The 27,431-nt window shown below is 48.8% G+C and overlaps 1 protein-coding gene across 2 annotated transcripts in view; it reads right to left on the reverse strand.

The window, feature by feature from the left end:
* Positions 1-27,431, reverse strand: part of TTC28 (tetratricopeptide repeat domain 28) — a 77,723-nt gene that overhangs the window by 11,418 nt on the left and 38,874 nt on the right. For both annotated transcript variants that reach the window (XM_058036729.1, XM_058036728.1), the window contains exons 5-15: positions 18,948-19,455; positions 14,997-16,338; positions 14,153-14,676; positions 12,552-12,661; positions 12,131-12,260; positions 11,511-11,729; positions 9,420-9,585; positions 6,679-6,819; positions 3,143-3,287; positions 2,077-2,256; positions 366-1,086 (exon numbers count right to left, since the gene is read on the reverse strand). In XM_058036729.1, the coding sequence (XP_057892712.1) occupies positions 366-1,086; positions 2,077-2,256; positions 3,143-3,287; positions 6,679-6,819; positions 9,420-9,585; positions 11,511-11,729; positions 12,131-12,260; positions 12,552-12,661; positions 14,153-14,676; positions 14,997-16,338; positions 18,948-19,455 (4,186 nt within the window). The remainder of the gene's footprint in view (positions 1-365; positions 1,087-2,076; positions 2,257-3,142; positions 3,288-6,678; positions 6,820-9,419; positions 9,586-11,510; positions 11,730-12,130; positions 12,261-12,551; positions 12,662-14,152; positions 14,677-14,996; positions 16,339-18,947; positions 19,456-27,431) is intronic.

The following is a 27,431-nucleotide window of genomic DNA, read 5'->3' on the forward strand; positions in this document are numbered from 1 at the left end:
GTGCTCCAGCTGACTCCATCCCACGGACACAGGAAGCGTGAGCCTGGAGATTTCAAACACAGAGGAATTGCTATACTGCACTTTATTTCTTTCCAGTCATGAAACACACTTCACCTCACAACTGCTTCTAATTACACCCAATCCAGACCCACCTACTGTGCCCAGTGAAATGCTGGTGAGTCCTGTGACACTGACATTCAGCCACACTCAGCTGAATCAGAGTCTGAGACACAGGGGCTGAATTCCGGGAAAGCACAGGGCACACACTGCTCCCAATTACCAGCACTGCTCCTTGCTTAGCTCACACAGTTTGGCAGCTCCCTAGTTAGAAACCCATCTGATTTGTTCAGAAGAAGACTTCCTACCTGCCCAGTTGGCTGGGTGGGAGAACTGCTTGCTGCTCTGCACAGTTTTCATTGCTTCTCCCAGGGCTGCGCTGGCTTTCATCCCGTTCAAGAGAGAGGAGTAGAAGGCGTGCACAAACATTTTGGAAGCAGCCACAGGAATGGGCCAGAGGGACACAAGGACACACTGAGCCCCAGCAGCCAGGAATGCTCTTGTCAAGCCAATGACTCCATCAGAAGTGACTTTGCTGTTGGACTCTTGGTAAGAGCCAAGAACCACCAGCTTGACAGGAAGACGCAGGTCCAGCACGTCAGCCGCTGTAAGCAGGAACTCCTGGAGAGGAGGGCAGTCCGAGATGCTCTCCACATCACTGGCATCATCCTGCATCCTGAGAGACTCTGGGATTGTGTAGGGGTTCCCAAAGGAGCTCTTGCTGCTGGCTGGGTTGCTGTCGGTGTTGGGTGTCAGGACCAAGGCAGCCAGTTTCCAGGAGATGTGGGTTGCAAAATGGACACATTCTGCCTGAGTCAGGGCACTCATGACTCTCTCTTTTGTTGATGAGCTGCCAACTAAGGGCTGGCAGCCAAGTAACTCAGACACCATATAGGCTTCCTCTTCTGCAGAGGGCATAGGTCCCCAGAGCCACCTGTCCATAACTGCTGAAGGGAGCTTGGGATTTCCTATCACAGCTGCCATTGAGGTAGAACTGGAGTAAGCAGGAGTATTCTTCCTCACATGGGACTAGACAGAGAAAGAGAAAGAGAAAATGGAGTTCAAAGACCTGGTTTTTATGGTGCTGGAAATAAAATATCCTGTCCCTTGGCTCTAAACATAAGTCTGGTTGTCATAATTACAGGAAAAGTGCATTTCTTTAGTTTCTTCTGTTTAACTATTCCAAGGAACACCTCTGTTTGAGTCTGGTCAAGACTTCTATCCCCAGATCACAGATACAGCCCAGGTCCCTTTGAGGGCTGCAGCAGAGCTAAAAACATAAAGAAGATTCCAGGTTCTCACATTCCAGGAACAGCACCTGCAATCACTCACTAAGTGGTTCCTCATACCTGTATTTCTAAGATCAGTGTCAGCACTGCCAGCAGCAGGTGCTGCTGAATGGAATAGCAGTAATGCTGACAAGATTCAGACCCTTCTGCTGTTCCACTGACTGTGCTTAACCCAGAGCAAACCAAGATGTGCCACAAAACACTGCCCAGCAAGAGCAAATGTGATTTGGTGCACTCTCTCAGAGAGCTGGGCATTAGAAATGGTGCTCCAAACCTCAGCATGAAGATACTTCTCCAGGATTCACCTGTGGGATTTGCTTTCCCTCATAGCTTTGGTGCCCTGAGACATCAGGATGCTAAAATGGAGGTGAACATACCAACAATGTGACAGGACAGTCAGCTGGGCAAGGAAGATCAGCACAGATCTCAGACACCTACATCTCTGTAGTTTGCCATGTAGTTCCACACCCAGCACATGCAATCCTTTAGAGGAGGATCTCCAAATGATCCAATCCCCTTGTCCTTCCTGGCATGCCTGGGGTGATTGAGTGCTACAGGAACTACATCAGGACCTACTTCAGAGCTGTGGTGCTCAGGGTGCTCCTCAGAGCCAGGGTGGCCTGGTTGTGGTTTCTGTTGCTGTGTCTGGCACAGCAGGACAGAGCTGCTGCATTCTGAGCATGTACCAGGACCTGCACCCCCAGGAGAGGTTTCATAAGCAGTGCCAGACCTTGGAGCTGGGGTTCAGTGACTGGATGGAGGGCACTGCAATGAGGCTGAAGCGCTCGTAGAGGTACTCGTTGGAGGAGCTGCCCTTCAGCAGAGCAAAGGGAATGAGGTACAGCTCTCCCTCCAGAACCAGGACCAGCTGGCGGTGGCAGCCCACAGGCCCACTGGAATGCATCAAACCCTGAAAAGAAACAGCAGAGAATTAGTTGGGCCCTTTCACTGCACCTGTGTCCCTACCTGCATTTCACAAGCACCAGGCTCTGCTCTGACCCTGTGTCAGGTTTGGAAACACCCACACCAGAACCACGCTCTGTGTGACACATGGGCACGTCCTGTGCAGCTGGGCTGCTGCTCACCTGTGCCCAGCCAGCTCCATGGGGACAAGGGAGCACTGAGGGCACTGACCTGTCTGCTCTGGGTCATCACCCTGGCCTCAGCCCACGTGGGGCCCAGCCTCACCCTGGTACTGCAGCCCCTTCTGCTCCAGCCTGAAATCTTGGCTAACCCCAACCACATATGCCTTGTCAGTATTGTCATCATCTTTCCTTTGTCAGAGAATATTCTTTCTGATATTGAATTTCTAAAAACCCATTTCCCCTGAAGAGCCAACCATCTACAGACAGATTGTGTCCATGGCCTGCACTTCCTGACACTTGACATCATCAACAACCCAGAGTCACCAGAAGATCTAACCAGGAAGCATCTCATGGATGGAAGTGAAGCAGAGAGATCAGTCAACAGGGAACATGCAGCAGGGCATAAAATGTGGCAACTGCTCTTGCTCCCATGTAACTGTGGAAATTTATTCATCTAGTGTATCATAAAAACAATTAGTTTTCACTCCAGGAAAGAGTCATTTCAAAGCACTGCAATTTGTTCCAGCTTAAACACTGGCAGCCCACAAAACCAAAAAAAGGCAGGAGTAGATCCCTGTCTCTAGGTGGTCACTAAGACCCCTTCCACCCAAGACTGCTCTGTGAAAATACCACCCTTCAGAAAGCAGCCCCAAGCTGTCTGTTTTTGCTTTCCCACACTGAGAGGGCTTTGGTGCCTGTGCAAAGCCTTACTCCTTCCATGGGTCCTATCAGTAAGTCGTAGAGAGCACGGAGGGGGGGCTTGGTGAAAGAAGTCTGCCTCCTGGGAAGTGATGATGTTCCATCCTTAACAGGAGACATGGTACTGCTGAACAGGCTGGTCATGCTCTGACAGCTCCTGTGGGCAAAAGCCAAGGGAGAGGTTAGCTGCAGGAATCTGAGCTGCCCTGACTTCTGACAGTGACCCTGTCACCCAGGGCACTCTGCTCTCTAAGATGCTTCATGGAGGACTTGAATCTCCCATTCAGCTTCACACCTCAGTGAGCAGTGACACTAATGGCAGGGTGAATCAGCTGCAGACAGCACATGACATTGTGTGGAGTTTCTCTCCACGCTCCAGTGCCTCAAGTGCTGCTCCCAGCTGCTCCTGCACACCTATGGGCAGCAGCTGTGTGCAGGCAGGCATGAGACCCACTGACAACTGACCACAGCCACAGGAGGATCTGCACAAACTGACCTGGTGATGCCAGAGGAAATGTGACAGCAGGCAAACCACGAGACATCAAAATTCTGCACTTCTGCCATTGCTGAGCAACACCAGGTGCCCATTTCTGATACTCCCACAGAGCCCTGCATGTCATCTCCTGGCATCAGCAGCCACAAGTGCCCTGCTGGAAATGAAGTTGCCCCATTCTGGGCTCACTAGTCCAGCAGCTGTGCTCCCCAGAATTGTTATCCTTGGCTTGGGACCATTTTACATGAAAAGGGTAACTTCCCAAAACATTTCAGCAGGTGAACCTCAAAGGAAAGGCAGGGAGGCCTGGGACATACCCCAGCCATTTCTGATACATACCAACACACAGACTCAGAAATTGCATTTTTCCCTCTCTTTCTCTCCTCAGCTGCTGCAACCAGCCTCCTGTCCCAGCTCACATCATGCCTAAAACCTACAGTTCTCTGAAGAGAAAAATGCTCTTACCACCCACGAGGAATAACCTCAGAATGCCAACAAAAGCCTGGTGTCTGACTGCCCATGCTCTCCAAGCCAGAGATTCCAGTGACAGTATGAGTATGCTGCTCCTGCTGCTGCCTAGAGCTGCTGGAAACTCATCTGGGGCATTTGTGCAACAGGGGATCAGCACAGGCTTGGTGCTGTTTGCACCCCTCATACCCATCTGCCCCACTTCACTGCAGCACCTGACTGCAGAGTTCAGCTTTATGAAGCACAGATTTTAACATCAGATCAGGAAAAATATCTGTGCAGGGATATCCAGAGGTCTCCAGGACCTTGTGCCCTGATGCTCCCTGAGTGGCTTGTTGCCATCAGGCAGCACTTGCCAGCCCCACAGCCCACATTCAGCCGTTGTTACAATCTCATTTACTGCAGGGAATAGAGGCTTCATTACTCTCATCAGCAAAGCCCTCCTGCATCTTGGGTTTCCCAGCCAAGCAGCTCCAGATTTATTTCTTCACCACTCAGATTGCTTTTTATGAGAATCAATCCAAGGAAGCACCATAAATGTCTCACATCTCCTGCCTCTGTGTGTGTGTATATACTCTACACAAAGAGTGATCAAATCCTAGGGGGAGGATGGACAGATCTCTTGTGGCAAGTGGAGCTGACCAGGACCCCTGCCCAGCCCATCCTTTCCCCCCAAAGAAGCCAACAAAAGGTGCACTGATGATTTGCACCTTGCTCTTGCAATGCAGAGGATTCCCTGATGTCTGAACAGTGAAATCTCTCATTTGGAAGCCTCTGCTCAGACTCTGCAGTGCTGCTGATTTATAACCCTTTGTACAGGCAGCCCAGCCTGCAGCAAGCAGAGAAACAGCACAAACAGGCAGGGCTGAGCTCTGCTCCCTGCCTTTGTCTTGGGGATGCAGGAACAAAGCAGAGCCTCAGAGAACAGGCTCAGAGTGACCCAGCAGCTTCACAGGTGCTGGCCCTGCCTGCTGAGGATGAGTGGCTGGGCCCAGGGGGAAGGAGGGGTTCATCCCAGAACCAGCACAGAGCTGCTCCTGCCTTAGCACTAATTAGGATTTTGAACAAGTTAAATACTCCCCATGGCCATTGGGAGGGCTGGAAGTCAGGCTGGTGCTGCAGGGGTCTGACAGCCTTGGGAAGCTGGATACCCATCAATCCTTCCTCAAAGAGACTCTTCCCAAAGAGGCAGCCCTAAATCCACATCAGGGCCTTGACACATACAAAGCTGCAGGAAGCTCCAGAAAACAGCCAGATCTGAGCTCCCTGTAGATCCTTTCAAGGATCCACAAGTATACTGTTCTCTGCATAAAAGCATCTATCCTGAATTCAGGGCTCAGCAAGCCAGCTGCAAACAGATGCGGCAATGTTAGCTCCATTCCCAGGTCCCCCTGCACAGGCAGAGGGAGAGGGGCAGGCAGGGAGGCCCATCCAGCAGTGTCTCCTTGTTTTTTCACCTCAGTGCTCATTGCAAGAACATCACAGACACGACTGCTTCTAATGCTTCCCCTGCTTCTCTTCTGAGGGTGCTTTTAGTTAAATACCCAAGATGCCCCATCCCTGGGCTGCTCCTAAGAGCTGCAAACTACTGACTTGACAAGACACCTGAGCTAAGCTCCTAGGTCTGGATTCAAAGTAAAGTATGTGACTCCTGTGAAGCAGAAAGACACATGTGGCATGGTTGGCCACAGCAGTGTTCCTGAAGATTAGCATTCCCTGGAACAGAATCATATCCTACTTTCCCCTGTAATCAGAAGGACAATCTCCTCTCTTTCTAAGGCTGATAAAATAGCAAAACACCTCAGCAATTCTGGGGATCTGCCTGTGTGATCCAAACTAGCAAGTACTCATAGTCCTTCGTCAGTGCAGCAGCTTGAACAGAAATGCTTCTGGATTCTGAAAAGAAAACCAGGCCAGTTGCTGGTGCCAGCAGGCAGCTCCCAGTTCTGTGGGGATGCTGTAACAGTTCACAAGCTCCAGTGGTGGCTCACAACACTCCAGGCTGATCACATTTTCTTTTCCAGCTGAGAAAGGGCTAGGGTGTCCTGTGCTCATAAACCACAATCGAGCACAGATCCAGTCAGAAACCCTGGGTTGCATCACAAAGCCACACTGGAAAAATTCTGTCCTCAATTTTCTTTCCAAATGGTTGCCTTAAGCCCTAATCAGCACAGTCATGTGAAAGGCTGAGAACAAGGTTTAAGAGGCAGAAAATGAGTGGAGATTTGCAGCTAGTACAATCCTGTAACTCTGGAAATGCAGCATATTCCCACCTAATTGGTACAACACTTGAGAACAACAGAAACATGTATTTCCGTAACAAGTGTGCAGGAGAGAGCTCCAGGCTCTGCATGTCACACATAGCAGGGACAAAACAATTGCTTGGAGTCTCAAAATCAGCTCTTGGCCAGGAGAAGAGCAAGTTCAGAACAGCTTTTCCTCTGGACAGTCATCAGTTACAACAGGGACCAGTCCTTGCTGGCTCTGCCCTCGAGCACTGGCTGCACCTAAACTTGCAGTTTGGAGAGAAGTTCATCACCCAGACATCTCCTGCTTGCTGATCCCCACAGCAGTGCTGCGTTCTCACCTGTTCAATAGGTTGTTCCTGCTGACCATCCTCAGGAAGCCAGTTGGATCAGTCATTGAGTTCAGCTTGTTATTCATCTCCTCAAACTGCTGGTCCATGATATCCCCAGCTTCACTCTCTGTCTCGCTGCTAGCACAGGCTCTGGGGGGAATCAGTGAGATGAAGGGTCACTGATGCAAGAAGGAGCAACAGCTTGATGACAAATGCTTGGCCAGTCTGAGCAAAAATGTTTTTCAAACAGAAGCTCAACCAAACACTAATGCCAAATCTTCCCTGGCTTGCCTTTTGTCAGGCATGTAAGACAGCCCCAGCCTCATTTCCTCCTCTTCTGGGATTCTTCAATGTTCAGTGAGTGGCACATGCAGGTGGGAGTGCAGGACCCTTTCTGTGCACTGCAGGGATTTCTAAAGCTGCAGCACAACACTGAAAAGCTGAGTCTGCAGGAAACACCAGCTCAACCCTTATCTGCCTAAGAACACGTGTGAGCACATCCTTTCCAAATCTCCACAGCTCCACATACTTCCCTCACATAGCAGAGGGAGCTGTGCTGCCACTCCTGTTACACAAAGAGGGAAAGCACACAAAGATTTACTCTATCAATGCCCCAAGTGCAGCAGCAATACAGAGAAACAGCCCAACAATTCTGAATTCCCAGTCTCCTGACATTAATATCTGAATTTTCCCAGTGCAGTTGGGGTGTTCATGGTGGGCTGGGTTGGGCTCAGTGAGAATTTTGCATGTGAATAATTCTATTTTGTACACTTTTTTTGTTAGTATTGTTGCTGTTACTGCTTGTTTCCTTGTCTCATTCCTGTTTCCAATAAATTGTTCTTATCTCAACCCACGATCTTCACCTTTTGTGCCTCCAATTCTCTTCTCCAGCTACCAGGAGGGAGAGAGGGAGGAAGCAGTATTGGGGTTTGGAGAGTCTCAGTGGGAGAACCAAACTGGGGAGGTACCATTCCTAAACCACAACAATGGCACATCACAAACCTTGGAATTTGTACATTTAGGATAAACTTAGGATGCTACCTGATGAAGCCTCCTTGCATCCCATTTCTGCTTCTTTTTTGGGTTCCTGACAGCTTGAAGCCTCTCCTCAAGGGCATGTTTCCCAATAAAGAGCACAGGAATTAAATGAACACACAACCTGTACTTGTGCAGGCAACCAGAGCTGCATCTCTGCTGCTGTATGGATCATGGATCTCTTATGAGTGAATTTCCTGATCAATATGATTTATAACCTGGTAAGTCCTGACAAAAGCCAATCCTCTTCATGAACACTGAAATGGGGACAGCTGAACCACAGACGGGGATTAAAAAAAAATCCAACAGAAGGGGGGAAAAGGAAGAAGAAAATGTTGTCAACAGCTTCTCCCTGCACATTTTTCCTCCAGTTGAAGCATGCTCAGCTCTGAGTCCTGGCACAGTTTGGAGTAACACTCACAGCTCCATAAAGAGGCAAAAATCTTGAGTTCATGAACCCAAGAGAGCAGGTCACATGCTCTCCCTAAAGAGAGTGGAGTCTGTTCTGACACAAGTTCAAGCAGATTTTAAAATCCCTTACACTTCTTTTTTTTTTTTTTTTGCAAGAATGCATTACTTTGAGGATTAACTAGACCAGCTGAAAAGAAGCCTTTCTAGCAGAACCTGAAGGCTGCAGTGTGTAACTGAACATCCTGTGCATCCCTTCCCCTCCAGAAAGTGTGAAGCCATGCTCTGGAGACTCAGCACTACCTCTGACCCTGCTGACAGCAGTGTGGACACACAAACTCTTCAACCTGAACCCCAGAGCCCTCCAGCAAGCCAGGACTGAGCAGTCAAGCTCCTTCACATGTGCTGTGCAGATTCACACCCTGCTGGGCAGAGCCTAGGGCTGGGACTGAGGCTGGCAGCTTCTGCTGGGGGGCTGTGGAATCAGCAGGGCTGAGGGAAAGAGGCTTCAAAGTAGAAAGTGATGCTCACCCACGTGGAACAGCCAAGATTTGTTTGCTTGATCCCCTGCATGTGATTTTGACATGGGGAAAGAACGTCTGTATATGATTGTACCACACTGGTCCAAGGATCTTGGAGACAAGCATTAAAGCCAGAATCCTTAACCAAAACCATACCCCTACCACTACCACAAGGTGAGGAAGAAGCTGACATCCCAGCAAATTAAAAACTCATCCCAGAACCTGAAGACTGAAGGACTGCCTTTGCCAGGAGGAGAATCTGTGGTGACAAACAGTTAAGGAAACTAAAAACTGCATCTGCAAAATTGCTGCATGAGGCCCAACTGCAGATTTCAGTTATGGATCTTGTGTATCTGCATGTCTGCAGGGTAAGACTCAACAATCAACATGCGGGTTCTAAATTATTCACTCAGCTATAGCCACAAGTCACATTGGGGGTGGTTAGAATTTTGATGGTATTTGCAGTTTTTCAAAGCAAATCGTTGAAAGAGAATTAATTACACTGGAAACTGTAAGCAAGATGAAATTTGTCCATATGCAGTCAGACATGACACCTGCCTCCTCATCCAGTCTACAGATTCACCACACCCTGTGGGTTTGGATGTTATTTGCATGTGCATGGAGTTGTTTGGAAGGAAAATAATCACGGTTACAAAAACAAAGCTTTTTTTTTTGTTGTTGCTGCACTGAAAATTTGCCCCTTCTCTGACTCTCAGTTCTCAGACTTCTCAGTCAATTAGCTCATCCCAAAATGTTTTAAATTCAGAACCCCTGATCCCAACTCACCTGGTGTAGTAGGAATCCACCCCCAGAGCCTCCCTCACGCTGGAGATGTGCTGCTCCAGTGCTGAGTTTGTCAGTGTCTGCAGGGCCACGCTGTTGGCTTCATGGAAGTCCCCAGCATTTTCTGTCAGGCTGTCACCCAGATAATACTCATGGAATTTCAGAATTCCTGCAAGGCACCAGAATCAGGAGTTATTTCTGCAGGGCTACAACAGTGCTGCCAGCAGCTGTCTAAGAAGATGGCACAGCCCCAAGCATTTGGCATTTCACAGCAAAACTGGGGCAAAGTGTTCTATGCCAGGTCTCCACTGAACTTCTCCAGCATTTCCAGCCTTGTTTTTAAAATCTGGGTTTGTACTTTGCAGATAATGGCTCAAAGGCACAAAGGCAGAGGAGAGCTTTTACGAGATGCTCAGAATGCCTTTGCTATTGCAGCACTCATATAAATTATAAACCAGATCTTCCATACAAGCCCCTACTAGAGTAATTCACATTTCAATTGATGCACATGAAAAATACCTATTAATAGCCTCTGAGAAAATTAACTGAACACACAAGGCTGAACAAGAGTGTTGATACTACAGCAGAATCTCCTCACATCACACACAGTGATTTCACTCTATAAAAGGAAAGAAGATGGATTAAAGCACAGTGAATTATTAAAAGATAGCATTTCACAATGGGTAAACCAGATAAAGGCCACTTCCTGTTTTGCTGAGAATTCCACTGCTACTGCAGATAAAACCTTCCTGCTTTCAGACTGGTCTATTCTTCCTGAGATAATTAATTCTGCAGCCTGTGATCAACAGTAAAAGGCTGCTCTGGATGCCTTAGCAGCATCAATTATTACACACAGTCAGAGAAGAGCAGAGGAACAAAGAATAAAGCAACTCCTCCTGCAGCCACAGCAGCAAACACAGCAACAGCCAAGAGGTTCTGAGGGTCCCACATCAGTGGGACAATGAGGACCCTGGGCTGCTACTGCAGCTGCTCCCTCTGTCAGTGAACAAGAACAGGTCACCGTGGCTGGACCAGAGTCACTACTGAAGGGCTCCCAGCAAAGTTTCCTGAGCAAAACACACAGCCTGTACCCTTCCCATCACCTGACAGAACCTTCAAAGAGGCAGTCACAAACCATGGACTCAAACACTGCTTTTCTCCAAGACTCACTCTGGGCAAGGAGGAGATTGATCATGATGCCCAGTGGCAAATCCTACACTTGATCCATGTAATTTTAATAAGCTCAGCCTGATAGTGATACTATAGAATTATTGGCATTTTATTGTGCAAACTACAGCCCTGAAGAGCCAATTAGTGACTGGATGCAGAGCAGGACAATCCCATCTTCACTCAGACATTGCAAAACACTCCCAAAAAGTGTTTCTTCCAACCACTGTCATCCCATCTAAATCAGGCATGTGTTAGTGCTTCCTTCCCTTTCTGAAGCATTTTTCATGCAGTCTAAATAGTGCTTTTTATCTCCCTAGCTTTGTCATGATGAAGGGCTGCAATTATTAAATTATATCCAGAAAGAACTTGTTAAAATTTACAGTCATCACTTTATTAGATAATGAATAACAGCTGTCTGCAAAAAGCAATCCTCTTCAAATTAATCCTCCTTGCTCCTCTGTGATAAGTGTTTCCACATTCATGTGAGGATCAGGCAGCTCAATGGCATATCAGGAAGTGGGGATGCCCTTCTGTTTTCTGCAATCCACTTCAGTGAATAAACCTCAAAAGCTTTTGGAAGAATAAAGCACAGAACTATAATTAAAGTAGGGATTCTTAAGCAGAGAAGATTCTCAGTGAGCCAACACACTTGGAATTTCATTACTCTTCTGTTCTGCCCTGTGGGAAATATAGACAGAATGGAAGTTGAAAAATGAAAATATTAAACATTTCCATCTCCAGGTGAGCATCAAAGTCCTGAATAAGCACTTCTGAGTCATTACTGCTGTGGCTATGCCATAGCTTTTAGTCTATTCAGCTTTAAGGTACTGGATGGAAATGATTCCCTCCTACATTCACTCTGGTCCCAATTCTATTCTCCTATTCTCCCTGTTCCCAGGCCCTTGTGTCCAAGAAGGAGCTCACCTGCCCCAGGAGCCAGCAGCCAGCTGTACAGATAACCTGCAGCCAGTGAGTAGTAGAGAACAAGTCCCCTCTGACCATTCACAGTCTCCAGGACCTGGTCAAGGGTCACAGGAGAGTAGGGATCTGAGTCCTGCTGCCCAGTCTGACGTTCCACGAGCAGGTCAGCAAAAGCCCTCGTTCGTCCTCTCTCTGCTACTGCCAGTGCCTCATCATGGTGACCTGAAAAGACAAAGCCATCTCACACCTGACACAAGTGTTCTCTGCAGCGTCACATTCATGGGACAGGGACAGCTGCTATCCCAATCCCAACCTGGGGAAGCAGTGCCCCTTATTTCCCAAAAGAGCAGTCTCTGCACTGGAACAGCCTCACAGAATATATTTGCTGCAGGCAATAACACAATGAACCACAGAAAGGCAAATCAATGGGGGAAGCAAAGAAAAGGAACCAAAGGTGCCCCAAACCCAAAGAGAGAAACCCATATTGCTGTCCTGAACAGAAATGCTGTGCTGTTGGAAAGCTGTGGAGCAAAGGACACGTCAGGAACTGCCACCCCACAGGTTCAGCTGAACTCCTGGCAAGAGCCTGGGGCTCAACCTCAGCATCTGAAGGCATCTCTTACCCAGGCTGACAAGAACTCGCTGCAGGGCCTGATAGGAGGATGTCTGCAGGTCGAAGAGGGACAGCTTGTAATCAGTGCTCAGCTGCACCTCGTGGCGGATGGTCTCAAACAGTGCGGAGGCGCGGTACAGCTGGGAGGGAAAACAGCCACAGTCACCTCCTCATGGACCTACACAGCACTGCCAGGGCCAGCAGCCACCCCCTCAGGGAAAACAGCCACAGTCACCTCCTCATGGACACTGCACTGCCAGGGCCAGCAGCCACCCCCTCAGGGAAAACAGCCACAGTCACCTCCTCATGGACCTACACAGCACTGCCAGGGCCAGCAGCCACCCCCTCAGGATGGGGAGCTCGGCCTCACAGCCTCCCTGGACATTTTCCTCCCAGAGAACAGGAAGCACACGGGGCAGACCATGGCGTACCTGGTGCTGGGACTCCTCCAGGTTCCCGCTCGCCCACAGGGAGAGGCCGAGGCCGTGACGGATTTTGGCTTCGTCTTCTCTGCGACCCAGCTGCTCTGCCAGCCTCAGTCCTGGAAAGAAGTCAGAGTGAGAGAGTGCCAGGGGGTTTCTGTGCAGGTAGAGACAGTGCAGGTAGAGACAGCTGTGGAGCTGCCAGCACTGGGACAGAAAGTGGGGCAGTACCAGTGCTGGGCAGCTGCTGCCAGCCCTCACATCATCACCAGCATGAGAGGTGACAGACAATTCCATGGACTGAGCCCTCCATAAGTGAGGTTAAGGCACCAGCCCCTGAGACACACTCAGTAAGCCCCTATCAGAAAGTTCAACTTTTAAACCCTAAAAGCCATACAGAGAAACAAAATCACACTGAGCTGTCAAACACTGCCAGAAAAGACACCTCTTGCCACATTCCTGGCTTGTTTCCCATCAGCTCTCCCCAGCCCTCTGGCAGGCTCTGCATGGTTTATGTGCTGAGCACAGGGCAGGGGCTGGCCTGAACGACCTGGAGCTCACTTCACTTCCAGCAGCACTTTCTGTGCTGTCCCCGCTTCCACACACTCCAAAGCTCTGCCTTGGTGGCCCCTGCTGACAACAGGGACACCTCCTCTGAGGTACCTCGGGTTTCCCCTAGCCTGGGGAGCAGGGCCCTGGCTGTCACCACGCAGCTCAGCAGCAGCTAGCACTCCCAGGCTATGCAGGAATTCTGCAGCACACCAGGAGAAGGAGCTGTGCTTCATTTCTCCCCTTCCAACAGCATACTGGAATCCTGCCAAGCTCAGTTTCATGAAAACCAAACTAACTGATGTAATACATCCTTCGGCCTCCAGCTTCATACACTCCAGCTACATTGCTCATCTGCTGCATCAGAGCCCACAGTCTGATCAGCTGCATGCTGCACCCCCTTGCAGCAGCACAGCTCCCAGGCCAGCACTGACCCAGCACTCAGCAGTGGCAAACAGCTCCTGGACACCTCAGGATGAATTTCTCTCACCTTTCTATCAACAGCACTTGTTTTCACTCAGACTTTAGGGAAACTCATCCACTTTGTCTCACTCCTAGGTGAACATGTAAGAAGAGCAAGGCATAAATCTATCCTAACAGACCTTTCAGAATCAGAGAGATTCATCAGAATCCTCTGTGGTTTCCCCAGAGCCAGATCCTGGTATGCAATGCCATTTATACAGAAGGTTTACACCTTCAGGCACAAATGAGCTTTACAAAGAGACTCTGCTAGGTGCAGTCTAGATTCATGCTCTGAAGCACCTAAGATGCCCTGAGGAAGGCATAGATCATGCTTTGTCTAGAGGACACCAAGAAGGCTCCAACTGAGATGGCAGAATGGCTGTAACAGCTCCATAGACAGCGACTCACAGATGCTCAGCAGTAGCTGTGGATGTCTGCAAGAGCTTCTGCACTTCTGTTTATTTCCAGAAGAGATCAAAGGCCACTGTCAAACACATCCTTTTTGAGCCATGCTTACAGTACCTCACCTCTCCCTGTCTTCAGATCTCCCTTCCACCCTTCTGACCCTACATTCTCTATTGTGCAACTCATCCTCTCACCTTCCTGCAGGTACATCACAGCCTGGGAGTAGTTCTGTAAAGCATGATGAGTCCTCCCCAGGCTGCTGTAGGACACGGTTTTGGCCACGAGGTCGTTCATCTGCGCCGCGATGCTGAGGTGCTGCTCCTGATACACCACAGCCCTCTCGTAGGTGCCCAGGGACTCGTAGGTGAGGCCCAGGTTGCCGTAGGCGCGGCCCTGCCCCGCGGGGTTCTTGGTCTCCTCGGCGATCTGCAGGTCCAGCTGGTGGTACTGCAGGGCTGTCTCGTACTCGCCCATCTGCTGGTAGACCCCGCCCAGGCCACAGGCGGCGTCGCTCTCCAGGGCTCGGTCCTTCATCTCCCGGGCGATGTTCAGCTGCCTCTCCAGGCAAGAGATGGCTTGCTCGTAGTTGCCCAGCTGGCTGTGCAGGCTCCCCAGCTCCCCGTAAGCCTGGGCTTTGTTAAATGCCTCCCCCAGCTCGTGTGCCACTACAAGCCTCTTCTCAAAGCACACCAGAGCCTGCTGTAAACTTCCCATGGCCCTACAAGGGAAGAGAACAGCAGTGTTTATTTTGCTGGTATTTCCTCGAGAGAAGGTGTTTTGCCATTTCCCCTGGAGGCCAGGGGCTTTCCCTCAGTAGACATCCCCAGCACTTTTGAATCAACCTCCTCCTCCTCTCTGAGTACTTCACAATTTGAGCTGTCAGCAGAGTCCTCAGCATCCACAGGACTCTAACTCACTCCTGTGTCACATCACTTTGTGTGTGTGTGTGTGAGGCCCACAGACACGCCCCATCAGCACCACACTGCATTGATTGCACTCGTACTTCACTGACACCACAACACATGTGCAGCTCCTTACCTGTGCCCACTGCCCAAGCCTCGGTAGGCCTTGGCCTGATCTTGCATACGGTTCAAGCTTTGAGCCACAGACAGGTACTGTTCATAATACTTTATAGCTTCCTCAAAATCTCCCAGAGCCTCATAACAATCTCCCAGGTTCCCATAGGCTCGGCCCCGATCCAGTACGGATTCGTTCCCGCTGAGCTGCTGCAGCATGGCCAGCTGCTGCTCAAAGTAGCCAATGGCTTCCTCCATGACATTCATGTTCATCTTGGTAATGCCCATGTTACCGTAGACCTGGGCTTCGATGCTGGGGTCCTTCAACTTCTGGCCCAGCTCCAACTGCTCCTCGTAGCACTTGAAGGCCATGGTGTACTTCCCAAGGGACATGTACACTGCAGCAAGGTGACCATGTGCTCTGCATTCACCCGACATATCCCCCAGCTCCTGGTACACCTCCAGCTCCTGTGTGTGGTAACCCAAAGCCTTGTCACATTTCTGCACCATCCTGTATGCAGAGCCCAGGGCTGCATAGGCATTGGCTTCCAGTCTCCTGTCTTTAACGTGATGGGCTAAGCTCAACTGCTGCTCATAAAATTTTATTGCACCATGTACATCTTTTTTACAGACAAAAATATCCCCCAAGTTCCCCAGAGCTCGGAATTTGGCCTGGGAATTGTTCAGAGACTGTGCCAGGGACAGCAGGTACTTTTGACACTCCTCTGCTTTGTTGAAGTCCATCAAGGCTTTGAAGGCCAGGCCCAGGTTGCAATAGGCTTTGGCTTGGCTCAGCTTGTCATGAAGATCCTTTGCTAGGGCAAGATCCTGCTCATAGTACTTAACAGCTTCCTCATAGTTCCCGAGGCAATAATGGGCATAGCCAAGGTTGTGGCAAACTTTCCCCTCTCCTTCCATGTCCTGCAGCTCTGGGGACAGGCGCAGGTACTGCTCATAGTACGGAGCCGCTTGCACGAACTCTCCCCGTGTGCAGTGGAAGTTGCCCAAATTGCTGAGGGCTCGTGCCTCGCTCTGGATGTCCCGCAGCTCCCGGGCGATGTTGAGATGATTCTGGTAGTGCTGCAGAGCGCGGTCATGGGCCCCCAGAGCCTGATAAGCCACAGCCAGGTTGCCGTGTGTGGATGCCTGAGAAGCTCGGTCGTTGACTTCCATGGAGATCTGCAGCTCCTGCCGGTGGTACTTGACGGCCTGGTCGTACATGCCCAGGGCGTTGTAGGCGTTGCCCATGTTGCCGTAGGCCCGGCCCTGGGCCGCGTAATCGCTCAGCTCCTGCGCTATGGACAGGTGTGTCTTGTGCAGCCGCAGCGCTGTGTCGTAGTCACCCTTCATCTGGTGAATGATTCCTGGAAAACAGCAGAAACCAGCTCAACAAACACAGGGCCCTGTACTAAACCTCTGCAGCACCCTGCACGCCAGGGCTGCCTGCAGCCTGGCCCCTTCCCTGGCTCTTCACAGCCCTTCTGAACAAACCTTCCTCCTTGCTTCTAACAGGGAAAGTCCAGGGAAGGTTTAGGTTTCATGTTATACAAAAGCACCCATTCACCACGACAACCAGACACAGTCTGGCCCTATAAAATCACTGTTTATTTCCAGAAGTGATACCTGGTAGCTCCAGAGCTCAGACTCAACACATTCAGTGAGACAGCACTTACAGATGCTTTTCAATTTCAGTCGAATCATCTTGCATTTGTTATGAGACATGGGAATGGGAGCTCTGGTTCTGCTGATGGTACCACCTACATTTCAATTAAACTCTGTGCTAATAATGCCTGTGGCTACTTTGCAAACACCTGGGAACAAGCCTGGAGGTTTGGGAGCCACTGAAGGAGGCCCTGCAAATGTTTTTTGACATTAATTGCAAAAGCTTAAAGAGAAAATATCTGCCATTTTTGGACAACATGATGAGCACATGAGAAGAAGTACAGAAGTTCTCCTGGAGCTGGAAAGAGGCAGCACCAAGAGACTTTAAATTGTGTTCTATTAATAATGTGAACTGTCTTCTCTTCATCATAGTGAGAACCCTTAAAACTGCAGAGGCTGGAAAGCCTGGTCTCCACATGGAGCCTGAGTGTTTGGAAATACCAGATGCTTTGCAAAGGTTAAAAACCTGAAACTTCTGGTTAAACTCCACGTCTCGTGAAAGGCTGATAGCTTGTGCTTCATCCTCAGTCCATCACCTCCTGCTCACCTCATCCCAGAGTGCAGAGCATCTCCCTGCAGAACACTGCAGCAGCTGGGCTCTGTTACACTCCATGTCTGCCCTGCTTAACACTGGATCACACGCTTAAGGGTGCTTTCCATCTGCATTAGGGAAATGCAACAGAAAATGTCTGTTGCTTCAGCAGAGAGGCCAACTCTAACATTCTGGCCTAGAAACACACATTTAGATACATTTTTTTGCCTGTCAGCAGGGTTATTTTGATGAGGTTTTGTTTTGCATGTGGATTAGATGAAAGAGACAATTAAAACTTGACTTTTTGATTGGTACTGGATGCATTTTAAACAACAATAATAGAGTGTCTCAACAAGAACTGCATGTTCCCTTTTTCCAGTATAACTTAACTCTGACAGAGAAGACAAAAAATACAGCCAAATAACAGCTGAAACGTGAGACCCCGCGCTCTGAGAACTATTCTAACACAAAGTGTGGAGGGGCTGAGTCAGCATACCAACTCAAAGTTATATTTAGGCTAAAATCCAACACTGAGAAACATTCTCTGCTGCAGCAGTCCATCTCCCACATCTCTGCGTCTTCCCAGGACTGCAGCCACAGGGTCCCCAAGACAAGGTCCCACACTGGAGAAGAGATGGGGAATGTGGTTTGTGCTTTGCTGCTCATGCAAGGCCTCCTCTCCCAGCCCTCCTGCCTGCTGGGTGCTGTCACATTAACAGAAACCTTGCTCATGCTCACTGCTCTCTCATGCTAAGCTGCCCACAAGCATTTTTGCATCACAAACCTATTTTGCCCCAAGGATCCGCCTCAATTTGTGTAAAGGAGGAGATTTGCAACACTAATTAAAAAGCTGTGATTGTTTTGTTTTCTGCAGTTCCCCTTATCTTCTTCATTCAGCTCCTGAAGACTCAGCTACTAAGAGAAATTAAGTAATTCATCAAGCTCTTTTCAATTACCTGCTGTTGATAACATCAGAGTACAATTAGCATCTACAAATGAACCAAGTGCCAACTGCCAAGCAGAAACAGGAGCTGATTTACAGCGTGGGGCAGCCTGCAAGGGCTGGGATTCAGGGGCTGCCAACAAACACTTATTTTGATATCCCAGCACCAGCCCTGCTTTGCTGTTCTCAGCCAACTGAGAACACATCCCAAATAACAGCTGGAACACTGGCAGCACAACTGCCACAGCCATGGCAGAGATGGAAATGCATCCTTGGTAACTCCCACATCTGGTGCTGTGAGGCAGCAGGAGAAATTAGGCTTCACTTGAATGGAACTCAGCCTCTCCCAGCCTGCCAATGCTGCTCCTTAGGAGAATGCAGGACTCCTACACCCTAGTATTTCAGTGAATATATTTGGAAAACAAACTTAGTAAACTGATTTGATCCATGTGTCTCTCAACTGACAAGGCAGCAATATATCGACAGATCTTGCTGACAAGCTCCCAAAGAAATAGCCAGGTAACAAGCCACATCACTTCTTGCAGTAGTGCAAGAATTACTTTATTCCTAACTCCCGAAGAGCTCCTCAAATGCATTTTATCTTTTCATTTCCCTTTTGCTGTGAGTTTGTGCTTTCTAGTGTTTTTCTAAGGAATTTAATAATTGAACACGGAATGCAGTACAGCAGCACACAATCTGCCAAGGGCCTGTTTAATTTATTAAGGCAGCCTGGTCAAACTGGGGTGACTAAGAGGAGAGCACACAGCAGATCTTGGCTATCTTAGCAGCAGCTCTCAGCATCCCATGACAAATTCTGCTCCGTGTCAGGGCCTTACCTAGATTGGAGGAGGCTCTGCCTTCAGCAGCTCGGTCCTGCAGGCTCTCAGCAATGTGCAACTGCTCTTCGTGGTACTGCTTAGCCCTCTCCAGATCTTGCATACATCGAGCTGCATGGCCCAGGCCAGCATAAGCTCTCATCTCAATGGCCTTCTCAGCCAGCTCCTGGGCCAGCTCCAGCACGTAGTTGTGGTAGGACATGGCCTTGTCGAAGTTCCTGCGGTAGTGGTAAGCGCTGCCCAGGTTGCTGTAGGCTCGAGCCTCCTCCCGCTTGTTGCCCAGCTCCTTGGCGATCTTCAGGTGCTGCTCGTGGCACTGCACTGCGTTCTCAAAGTCCCCCATGGCGATGTACACTGCTCCCATGTTGCCCAGCTCCCGCGCCTCGGAGAGCTCATCCTTGGACTGCTTGGCGAGGAGCACGCACTGCTTGTGGCTGGCCAGGGCGTTGGGGTAGTCCCCGATGGCTGTGTACACGTGGCCCAGGCTGCTCAGTGCTGAGGATGCTGCCTGCAGGGGAAAGGGAGACCATGTAAGTACAAGCACTCATGGCAACAAGTCAGATGGCCCCAGTCCTAGAAATCAAAACCATGAGAGGCCATTCTGGCAAAAGAACGTGACTACCAACTAGCAAACCTGCTCTCTGCAGCTCTGATCTGCTCAGGGCAGCTTCTGTGGAGGCAGCAGGAAGGGATGGGGTTGCCTCAGGAGGACATGGGTTGGACTACCTCTTTCTTTGATGCGTGCAGTGTGTGTTTGTACCTGGCAGAGGGGAAGGACAGCACTGCAAAGATGCAGAGACTACTGAGGAGACAGAGTCATTGTTGTAGTTACCAACATCCTTCCATACCTCTGCTTCACCAAGCACACCATGCTCCAAAGAGCACAGCTCTTATTGTGCAGCATCAGGGTCCTGAGCCCCACACAACCTTGAGAATGCAGAAAAGACAACAGCATTTCAGTAGCTGGATCCTCTGTCCCTTAGGCACACCCTACCTAAATATAGTGCTGTGAAAACCCAAGTTCCTACCACCAAGAAACAGCTGTATTTAATAAGAGAAATTATCTGAGAATCAGATTCTTTTGCCCTCTGCATCTCCCAGGATGCAGACCTGCCTTCCACCTGGCAGAGCCAGAGCTCCCAACCAGTCAGCAGGGCAAGGAGCCAAGGGCAGGGATGTGCTCCTCACACTGCTGCCTCAGCAAGGCTGCTCACCCCAGCGTGCTGACCCCCACTCCTCTGCAGTTCCTGCGTGTGCATCTCCTTGGCTGCCCAGCTGTGACCCAGTTCCAAACCTCCCAAAAGGAGCTGTCAGGGTGAGGGCAGCAGCTGGCCAAGCGCTGCCACTCACAGCTCCTGGGCAGTCCTGGCAGTGGCCCCAGCTCCTCCTCAGTGCAGCCAGAGCAGCTGCTGTTGGTGTGGCCACAGGCAGAGCTGGGACTGGCTCCTGCTCCATGCTGGTCACACTGGCTGCAGAACTGGGGTGGTCTGGCCCTGGACAGGCTCTTCAGCAGCACAGTGACATAAATTCTTGGCTGACAATGTGAGGGAGAGCTCTTAGAGAGTTTGTGGGGGCCTGTTTGGAGGCTGCTACAAAACCAAGACAAAAATTATTGCTCTGAATTGGACTCCATTTTTACACAAATCTTCATGAAGCTTAATATATACAGAGTGTTGAGTCACTTGCAATCTAAGTAGGGAAGAAAAGGGAGAAAACCAGATACAAGCAGCCATCTTTTACAGGACCAGACCAAAGTGGGGCCCATTACAGGCCTCAAGCTGCATCAGAGCTCCCTACATCCTAAAAGGAAGCATCATGCCCACTGCTGTGGAACAAGGCAGCAGCACCCCCTGGGCCAAGAAAAATCCTGTACAAAGCTGTGAGAACTCATCCAGCCTGGAAGTTCAGAAATTCTGCAAGACTGGCCACCATCAGCAACAGCACTTCTGTTATTGCTGGGAAGAGAATAGAAATGCCTTTCTGGAAAACAAGGAGTCAGTGAAATCTGGTGTCTCCTGGGGCTGCTAAAATAAAAAAAAAAGTGGACATCCATGCGTGCAGATCGCTGAAGAGATGAGCTCTGGCCAAGAGCCATCAGGCAGAGACTCAGATGATGTTAATGGGCTATGGCTGGGGAAAAGAGGCATAAATGGAAAGCAGCAGATCTCAGATTGTGTGTGCACAAGAGAAACTTGACAGAAGCAGGGACTGCGCATCCCGCACATGGGAAGAAATCTTTAGGATGTCTCCTAGAATGGGAAGCAGATGATAGGAATTGAAATTTGTGAGGCTGGAAATGTTTATTCTTAGGGCTCCTAATCCCTTAGCCCAAGAGCATGCCCAGGCTCACATTAAAGACCTAGAATGAAGGGTACAAGCTTGGCAACCATTCTCAGAGCATGCAAAAACACTCAGCTGACATGCTTGAGTGCCCAGGGCTGGATTATCTAAACAAGGATGTGGCAGGAGGACTAGTGAAGCAGAAAAGAAAAGCAAGTTGAAGAAGACAAAAAGAGAAATAGAAAATAAAGGGTGAAGAACTGATGGAAAATAGCACAACTTGATTACAAAGCTGAGGCTGTTTTGTTTTTTGTGGCTCACCCAGACACACAGACAAGGCAGGAAGGCCATGTCTGATGTGTCCTTCATTCCAACGGTCCTCATGTTTTATTCTGCACCAGCTTCCACTGTTACCTGACCTGAGAACAGCCCTTCTCAATCCCCTGGGAGTCAGCGTGAGGGCAGCCTGTGGCACTCCTGGCTTCCTCAGGCTGGGGCTGATTGTGCAGCAGCAATTCTCACAAGATACCCATCAGAGCTCTGTGTGCTCTGGGGGCAGTAAGGGGAGCTTGCCCTTACAGCAGTGTTTAGGAACAATTTGGTGATAACATCTGCTGGGTGACTCCAGTGACTCACTTCAAGGGATTAGGAATATATATAATATGAATTTATTCAGAAGATAAATTCATGACTGTGTATTTAATAAAATCCTCCACATTACAGGATCCACTGGGAACCCCAAGTGGCTCAGCCCCAAGAGGGATGGGGTGTTCCCTCCTCACTGCAGGGAGAGCACACAGCTGCCACATGGCAAACAGACTCCATCTCTGCCAGCACACACCTCTGCTTGGTAGCAGGGTGGTGTGAGACTGCAGCTCCATACCACAGGGGGCTTGCAACAGCAAACAAAGAAAATCAATGTTTTATGTATCTGACAAAGACAAATTTTACAGTGGGGGTTGCTTACACCTCCAATTAAGCAATTTATCACTTTAATAGAAAGCAGATTCTTCTGCCATTGAGCTGAGGCACAGAAGGGAGTTCTGAAAAAGGTTCCTAAGTGCTCTCTTTCTCTCAGAAGCAACAGCCAGCTCAGGTTTTTCAGCTGAGTAAGGCAGAGTTTGATGTTAAACAGATGTGCATCACAGAATGGCACCTGACAATTCAGAGATGCATTCCTTAGGTATTTCACCTTTGCTGGAGAATGGTCATTTCCCAATCATGTAACATTTAAACAAGCCTTCACCTGAGTGCAGAGCCTGCTTAAATGAGAACACTCTATAATCATCCTGAAATGGACAAGGTAATGGAAAATGTTCTGCCTGGTATCTCACTGTAAGGTACCCTTAATCCCTGAACACAGACATTAATTAAGACTGATCAGAGATGGAGCATCCCTGCTTCATGCTGCTTCTTTCAACTTCCCTTCTCCCTGTGGGCACACAGTAACAGCAGCTTGATCCCACAGATGTACTGGAGCTGTATGCAGCAGATTACCATGCACACTCATCCCAGCTGTACTGGGGGCAGGCAGCAGCACCCCTGAAAGCCACTGCACCTCCTCACCTGCCCCCATCACCCCTCACCTGCACGCCCTTGCTCCTGAATGCAGGCAAAGCTGTGCTGGTTCACTCAGAGTGCTCTGAGGGGAGCAGATTGTTCCAGAACAGACACACACACAGAGCTCTGAAAGCACAGGCTGAGTGCTGTGGGTAAACACACTCAGTAAAATCTCACTGTGCCCTACACTGCTGGAACTGCTCCAGGTAGGAAGGGCTCAGGATAACTGGCCCCAGGGACACATCCCAGCTCCTTCTCTACAGGAGCTGTTTGTTTTTCTGCAGTGTACACAGACAGGACAGCACTGTGATGAGGGTACTTCCAGGACCTGCTAAAATGATAATTTGCTGTAAATTGCACTTTAGCTCCACTTCTATTAAGCCCCTTCATCATTTCCTCAGAATCCTCAGGTATGCCTCAGCCTGGCTTGGACAATGCCTGATTTATGCACAAAGACAAGTCTCACATCCAAACAGAGCAGATGCCCCATCAAAATTAAAACTTGTCCTTCTCTCCTCCCTTCAAGGTGAGGCAGATGTGCCAGTGCCACATCTAGCAGTTGCCTTTGTGTGCTTTAGAAAATCAGAAAGAAGCAGCAGGCAATACCCTCCCCTCTCACACATGATCATACACACAAAGAAGGAATGGATTTGCTTTTAGATAATTATTTACTGAGGGCAAAATATACTGAAATCAATATCCCTGACAATCAATATCCTTATTTATTTGTAGAAAATCTCAGTCTTTAACAAAGAGCAAACCCCAAAAAAGCCAAAGCCATGGAACAGCAGCACTAATATCTGAAAGCCTGAAAGGAGCTTTGTACCTACCAAATGAAAAAGAACAACAAGGAATTAATGACAAAATAGAAAGATACAATACAAAATACACAGCATTAAGAGATGGTCCTGGCTCCCATTTGATTAATGGGTAAAATCCACAGAGCTGCTGCTCACAACAGAGCCTGCCATGGACTGTGCTGACAATCTGCTCCCAGTCCTCTCTGTTTCTACTTGCTCAGGAAATTGTTCATGTTTCAGAGGACTTCTCATCCTCCCTTTCCATGGCAAAAGCATCACATGAAGTACATGAATCCAGGCAAACCTGAGCAGCACTGGGGGTTTGACTGCCAGACCATTCACAGTTGCTCCTTTTCAAGGATAATGCTGGCTTTCAGCTGATCATTTGGAGATCAAAATAATGCTGCTCCACTCCACTAACTCCATCTCTTCCATAATCATTTAGGAGCAAAGTGCCTCGTTCTGCCTAGAACACTTGTAAAAGCAAACCTGAGCTATACCCTTAACAGAGTAATTTTACAAATAGTTTTGACCAAGTTAGCAGGGTTTTGCTGGAAAGCTGAAGCAACAACTATTTAATTCCATTTTTTAGGAGTAAATCTGCATGTCACCCTTACTGACCAGGCTGTTCACCGTGGGAACTGGTGCAACACCCCTCACCATGTGGTGCTGGGGACCTTGGGAGTGGGCTGCCTTTCTGGGTGGGCTCTGCAAAGCTCCACTCATTCTGCAAAGAAATCACACAAAAAACACCAGCCCAAGAACACTACAAAGGAGATCTCATCATCAAGCCTACCCATCACCTGGGGTTGATCTATCTTCACCCCAAGTAGCCCAAATTTGGTCGCTTTCTGGACATAATCTGAAAGGCTGCTGTGAGCAATCACTTTAGGGAGGACGGCTGACTTGACATTTTTAGTGGTGATGTAAGTATTCCTCAGTTAAAACCACAAGCTTCTCCATGGTGGTGACCCTGAGGAGTGACTCATACCCTGGTCAAAGTCAGGAAGAATAAGCCAGCAAGTCACAAAGTCGGATCTAACAAGTTCAGAGCAGGCAAAGAAAACATCAACTCCTACAGGAGCGTTCTGACCTGTGCCAACCCTTGCTACTCTTGTTCACAAGCTGGACATTCCCTCTCTGCAAACTCAACACAGAGGAGAAAAGCCCTGGCTGAAGTGGACCTCCTGAAAACCCAGAGTGCTGCGGCTGCAGCTCTTGCAGGAGTTTTCTGCTTCGTTTCTTTTCCTGCAGCCAGGTCCAGGCCTCAGCAGCGAGCTGAGCTTTGCAGACTGTGAAAGTAAAACCAGAAGACTGCATTTCCTTCAGCTAAAATCCATGTGCTGTGGAGGTCAAATGGGGACATTTAAAGGAGATCCTCAGGAAGTATTACATTTCCCTCTGGAGTCACAAGTCCAAACAAAACAAAGCATATGGCCTTTTAGTGCATTCCCAAATTTCCTGCACCAGTCAGATTTCTCTTCCTTCTGTTTAATCCTATCACTTTTGAACCAGACAAACCTGTATGAATCCTGTCAAGCAGACTCTAAAAAATCTGCTAAAGACAGAAAAAGGCAAAGAATTTATACTCTCAGATATAAATCCAAATGCTGAAGGTCAGGCACTAAGGCTGATTCACATCACTGAACTCATCCTTTGAGGCACACAGGTGAATCAGTCTGAGCTGTAATGCAGCACCAGTGGACCCAGAATTAGAAATGAACTCCAAAGGTAAGTGTTCTCCCAGCAGCTGGCACTCAGCCTTCCTCCAGGGTACAAGGCAGTCTGCCCTGGATCCCTAATAAAGCAACACTGCTGTCTGCCCTGAGAGGCTGGAATCATTTCCTCATCACAGCCTGTCTCTGACATCTTAGTCTATGTTTCCAGGCATGAAAAACTGCTTTAGCCTGAAGACTCTTTCCAGTTCTCATTTGTAAGGTATTTATATCCTGCCCTCATTTTCCAGATTGTTTGCAAATATAACAAAACAACTGTGGTCGTTAAGATTTTCAGATTTTTCCTTTCTGAAAAATGTGGCAGCCCCAGGGCCAGACCACCTCTTTGTATGGCTGAGAGCCACACACATCCATCCCACAGGCAGGGACACTGCCATGGGCTCCCTCCTGTGCAGCTCATGAATGGATGGGATTCTCCACTCTCCCTCCAAGACTGCTGGTAAGGAGCACATCCTTTATGAGATTTAACTCAGAACAACAGAAAAAAAAAAACCAAAAAAACAAAAAAACAAAAAAACATTTTGCTGCCCCAAACCAGAATTCATACAAGGTCAGGGAGAAGGCTGAATCCATACAGCCCTGCTATTGACTGAAGAAGTGACTTTACAGACAAAGCAGGGCTGGAGGGACACCTGGAAAGCATTTCCCCTTCCCCTCAGGAAAGGGCAGAAAACCTTGGCTTTACAGAATTTACAGATTTCATTAGAAAGGAATGATCTATCTTTCCTTCTGCATCTCCTTCTGGAAACAAGAGGGTGAAATTTGATCTTTGATTTGCACAGCCTCAAGCAAGGAGCTGCACTTTACCAAATGTGGGAGCTTTATACTGAGTTTCATTGCTTTGAAGGAGACTGGGAAAAATGACCAAAACTGCAAACCTAAATAACTGCTTTGTGAGATGCTCACAAAGTATGTTCAGACAGTTACAGAATGTTCAAATTCCCAACAGAATCCAACCAAGGATTGTCTGCCCCAGTAACCATACTCAATAATACTCCTTCTCCAGGGATTCCAGGGCTTGGTGACCCCTCCCAGCCATGGCCCAGGTACATCCAGCAATCCCAGGTACATCCAGCTCCGTGGCAATTCCCTCTGCTGAGAAACCAAGCCCATGTTTTCTCTTTCCAGTGGGAATTTCTGCATTCTGCTATTCCCCCTGCCACACAAGAACCCTCATAGATATTCCATAGCAAGGTGACACAGAAAACCCACCAAAGCCTGCTTAATAAACATCTTTCTTCTGTGCTACTTAACTACCCAGTTCTAATTATCATCTTCATCATCCCCATTTCCTGCACATAGTCAGCCTTTCTGAACAAAATCTGCTGAAGCTGCAAACATGAACTCTGCCTTACATTTGCAATCGCTTTAAAAAGCATCTCGAGACAGCAAAACCTGGCTCATCGAGTTACTGAGCACACCCACCTGCTGCAGAGAATTCCCAGAGCTCCAGATGCTCATGGAGATGTCCAGGGCAGCAGCCAGAGCCTGACACAAGGGTCAGTAACAAGAGGGCACTGAGCCACAGCAGGTCTGCACCTTTTCCTGGCACAAACAGCTGCTTCCAGAGGGAGGTAGAGGGAAATCCCTTCAAAACCAGGCCAGGAATGGTTGCTGAAAGCTGTTGGTCATCATGAGTCAACCCAGGGGCAAGACAGTACTGACACAGTCCGTCAGTCTGTCCTCTGTAGGAGTGTGGCCCCTGTTAACAGAGTGACAAAACTATCCTTTGTCCCTTCAAAAAGGAAAGAAGCTCAGAAGTTTATCTCCTTGATTAGGTGAAAAACCATTTGATAGGCCTGGAGGACTTCACCTCAAACTTAAGGATGGCTAATTGGACAGAAGCCAAAAAGCCCCACCTGAGCAATTTACTACAAAAAGAAGTGAACAAAGGAACTAATCACTTTTGTGAGGTGTTTTACCAGGGGCAAGGACCTTTTGCACCTGGCTTGGTTTTTCTCTGTTTATTATTTTGCCTTTTATTAAACCTTTTTGTTTCCAACACTGCAACAGAAGCCATCCTGCTGATTTTTATGCCTCCAAGGGCAGCTGAGCTATCCTGGGTGTGTTATAGACCTTGAGAGCTTATTAGACTTCAAGGAGGTTCC

The sequence above is a fragment of the Melospiza georgiana genome, chromosome 18 (assembly GCF_028018845.1).
Source record: "Melospiza georgiana isolate bMelGeo1 chromosome 18, bMelGeo1.pri, whole genome shotgun sequence".
NCBI lineage: Eukaryota > Metazoa > Chordata > Aves > Passeriformes > Passerellidae > Melospiza > Melospiza georgiana.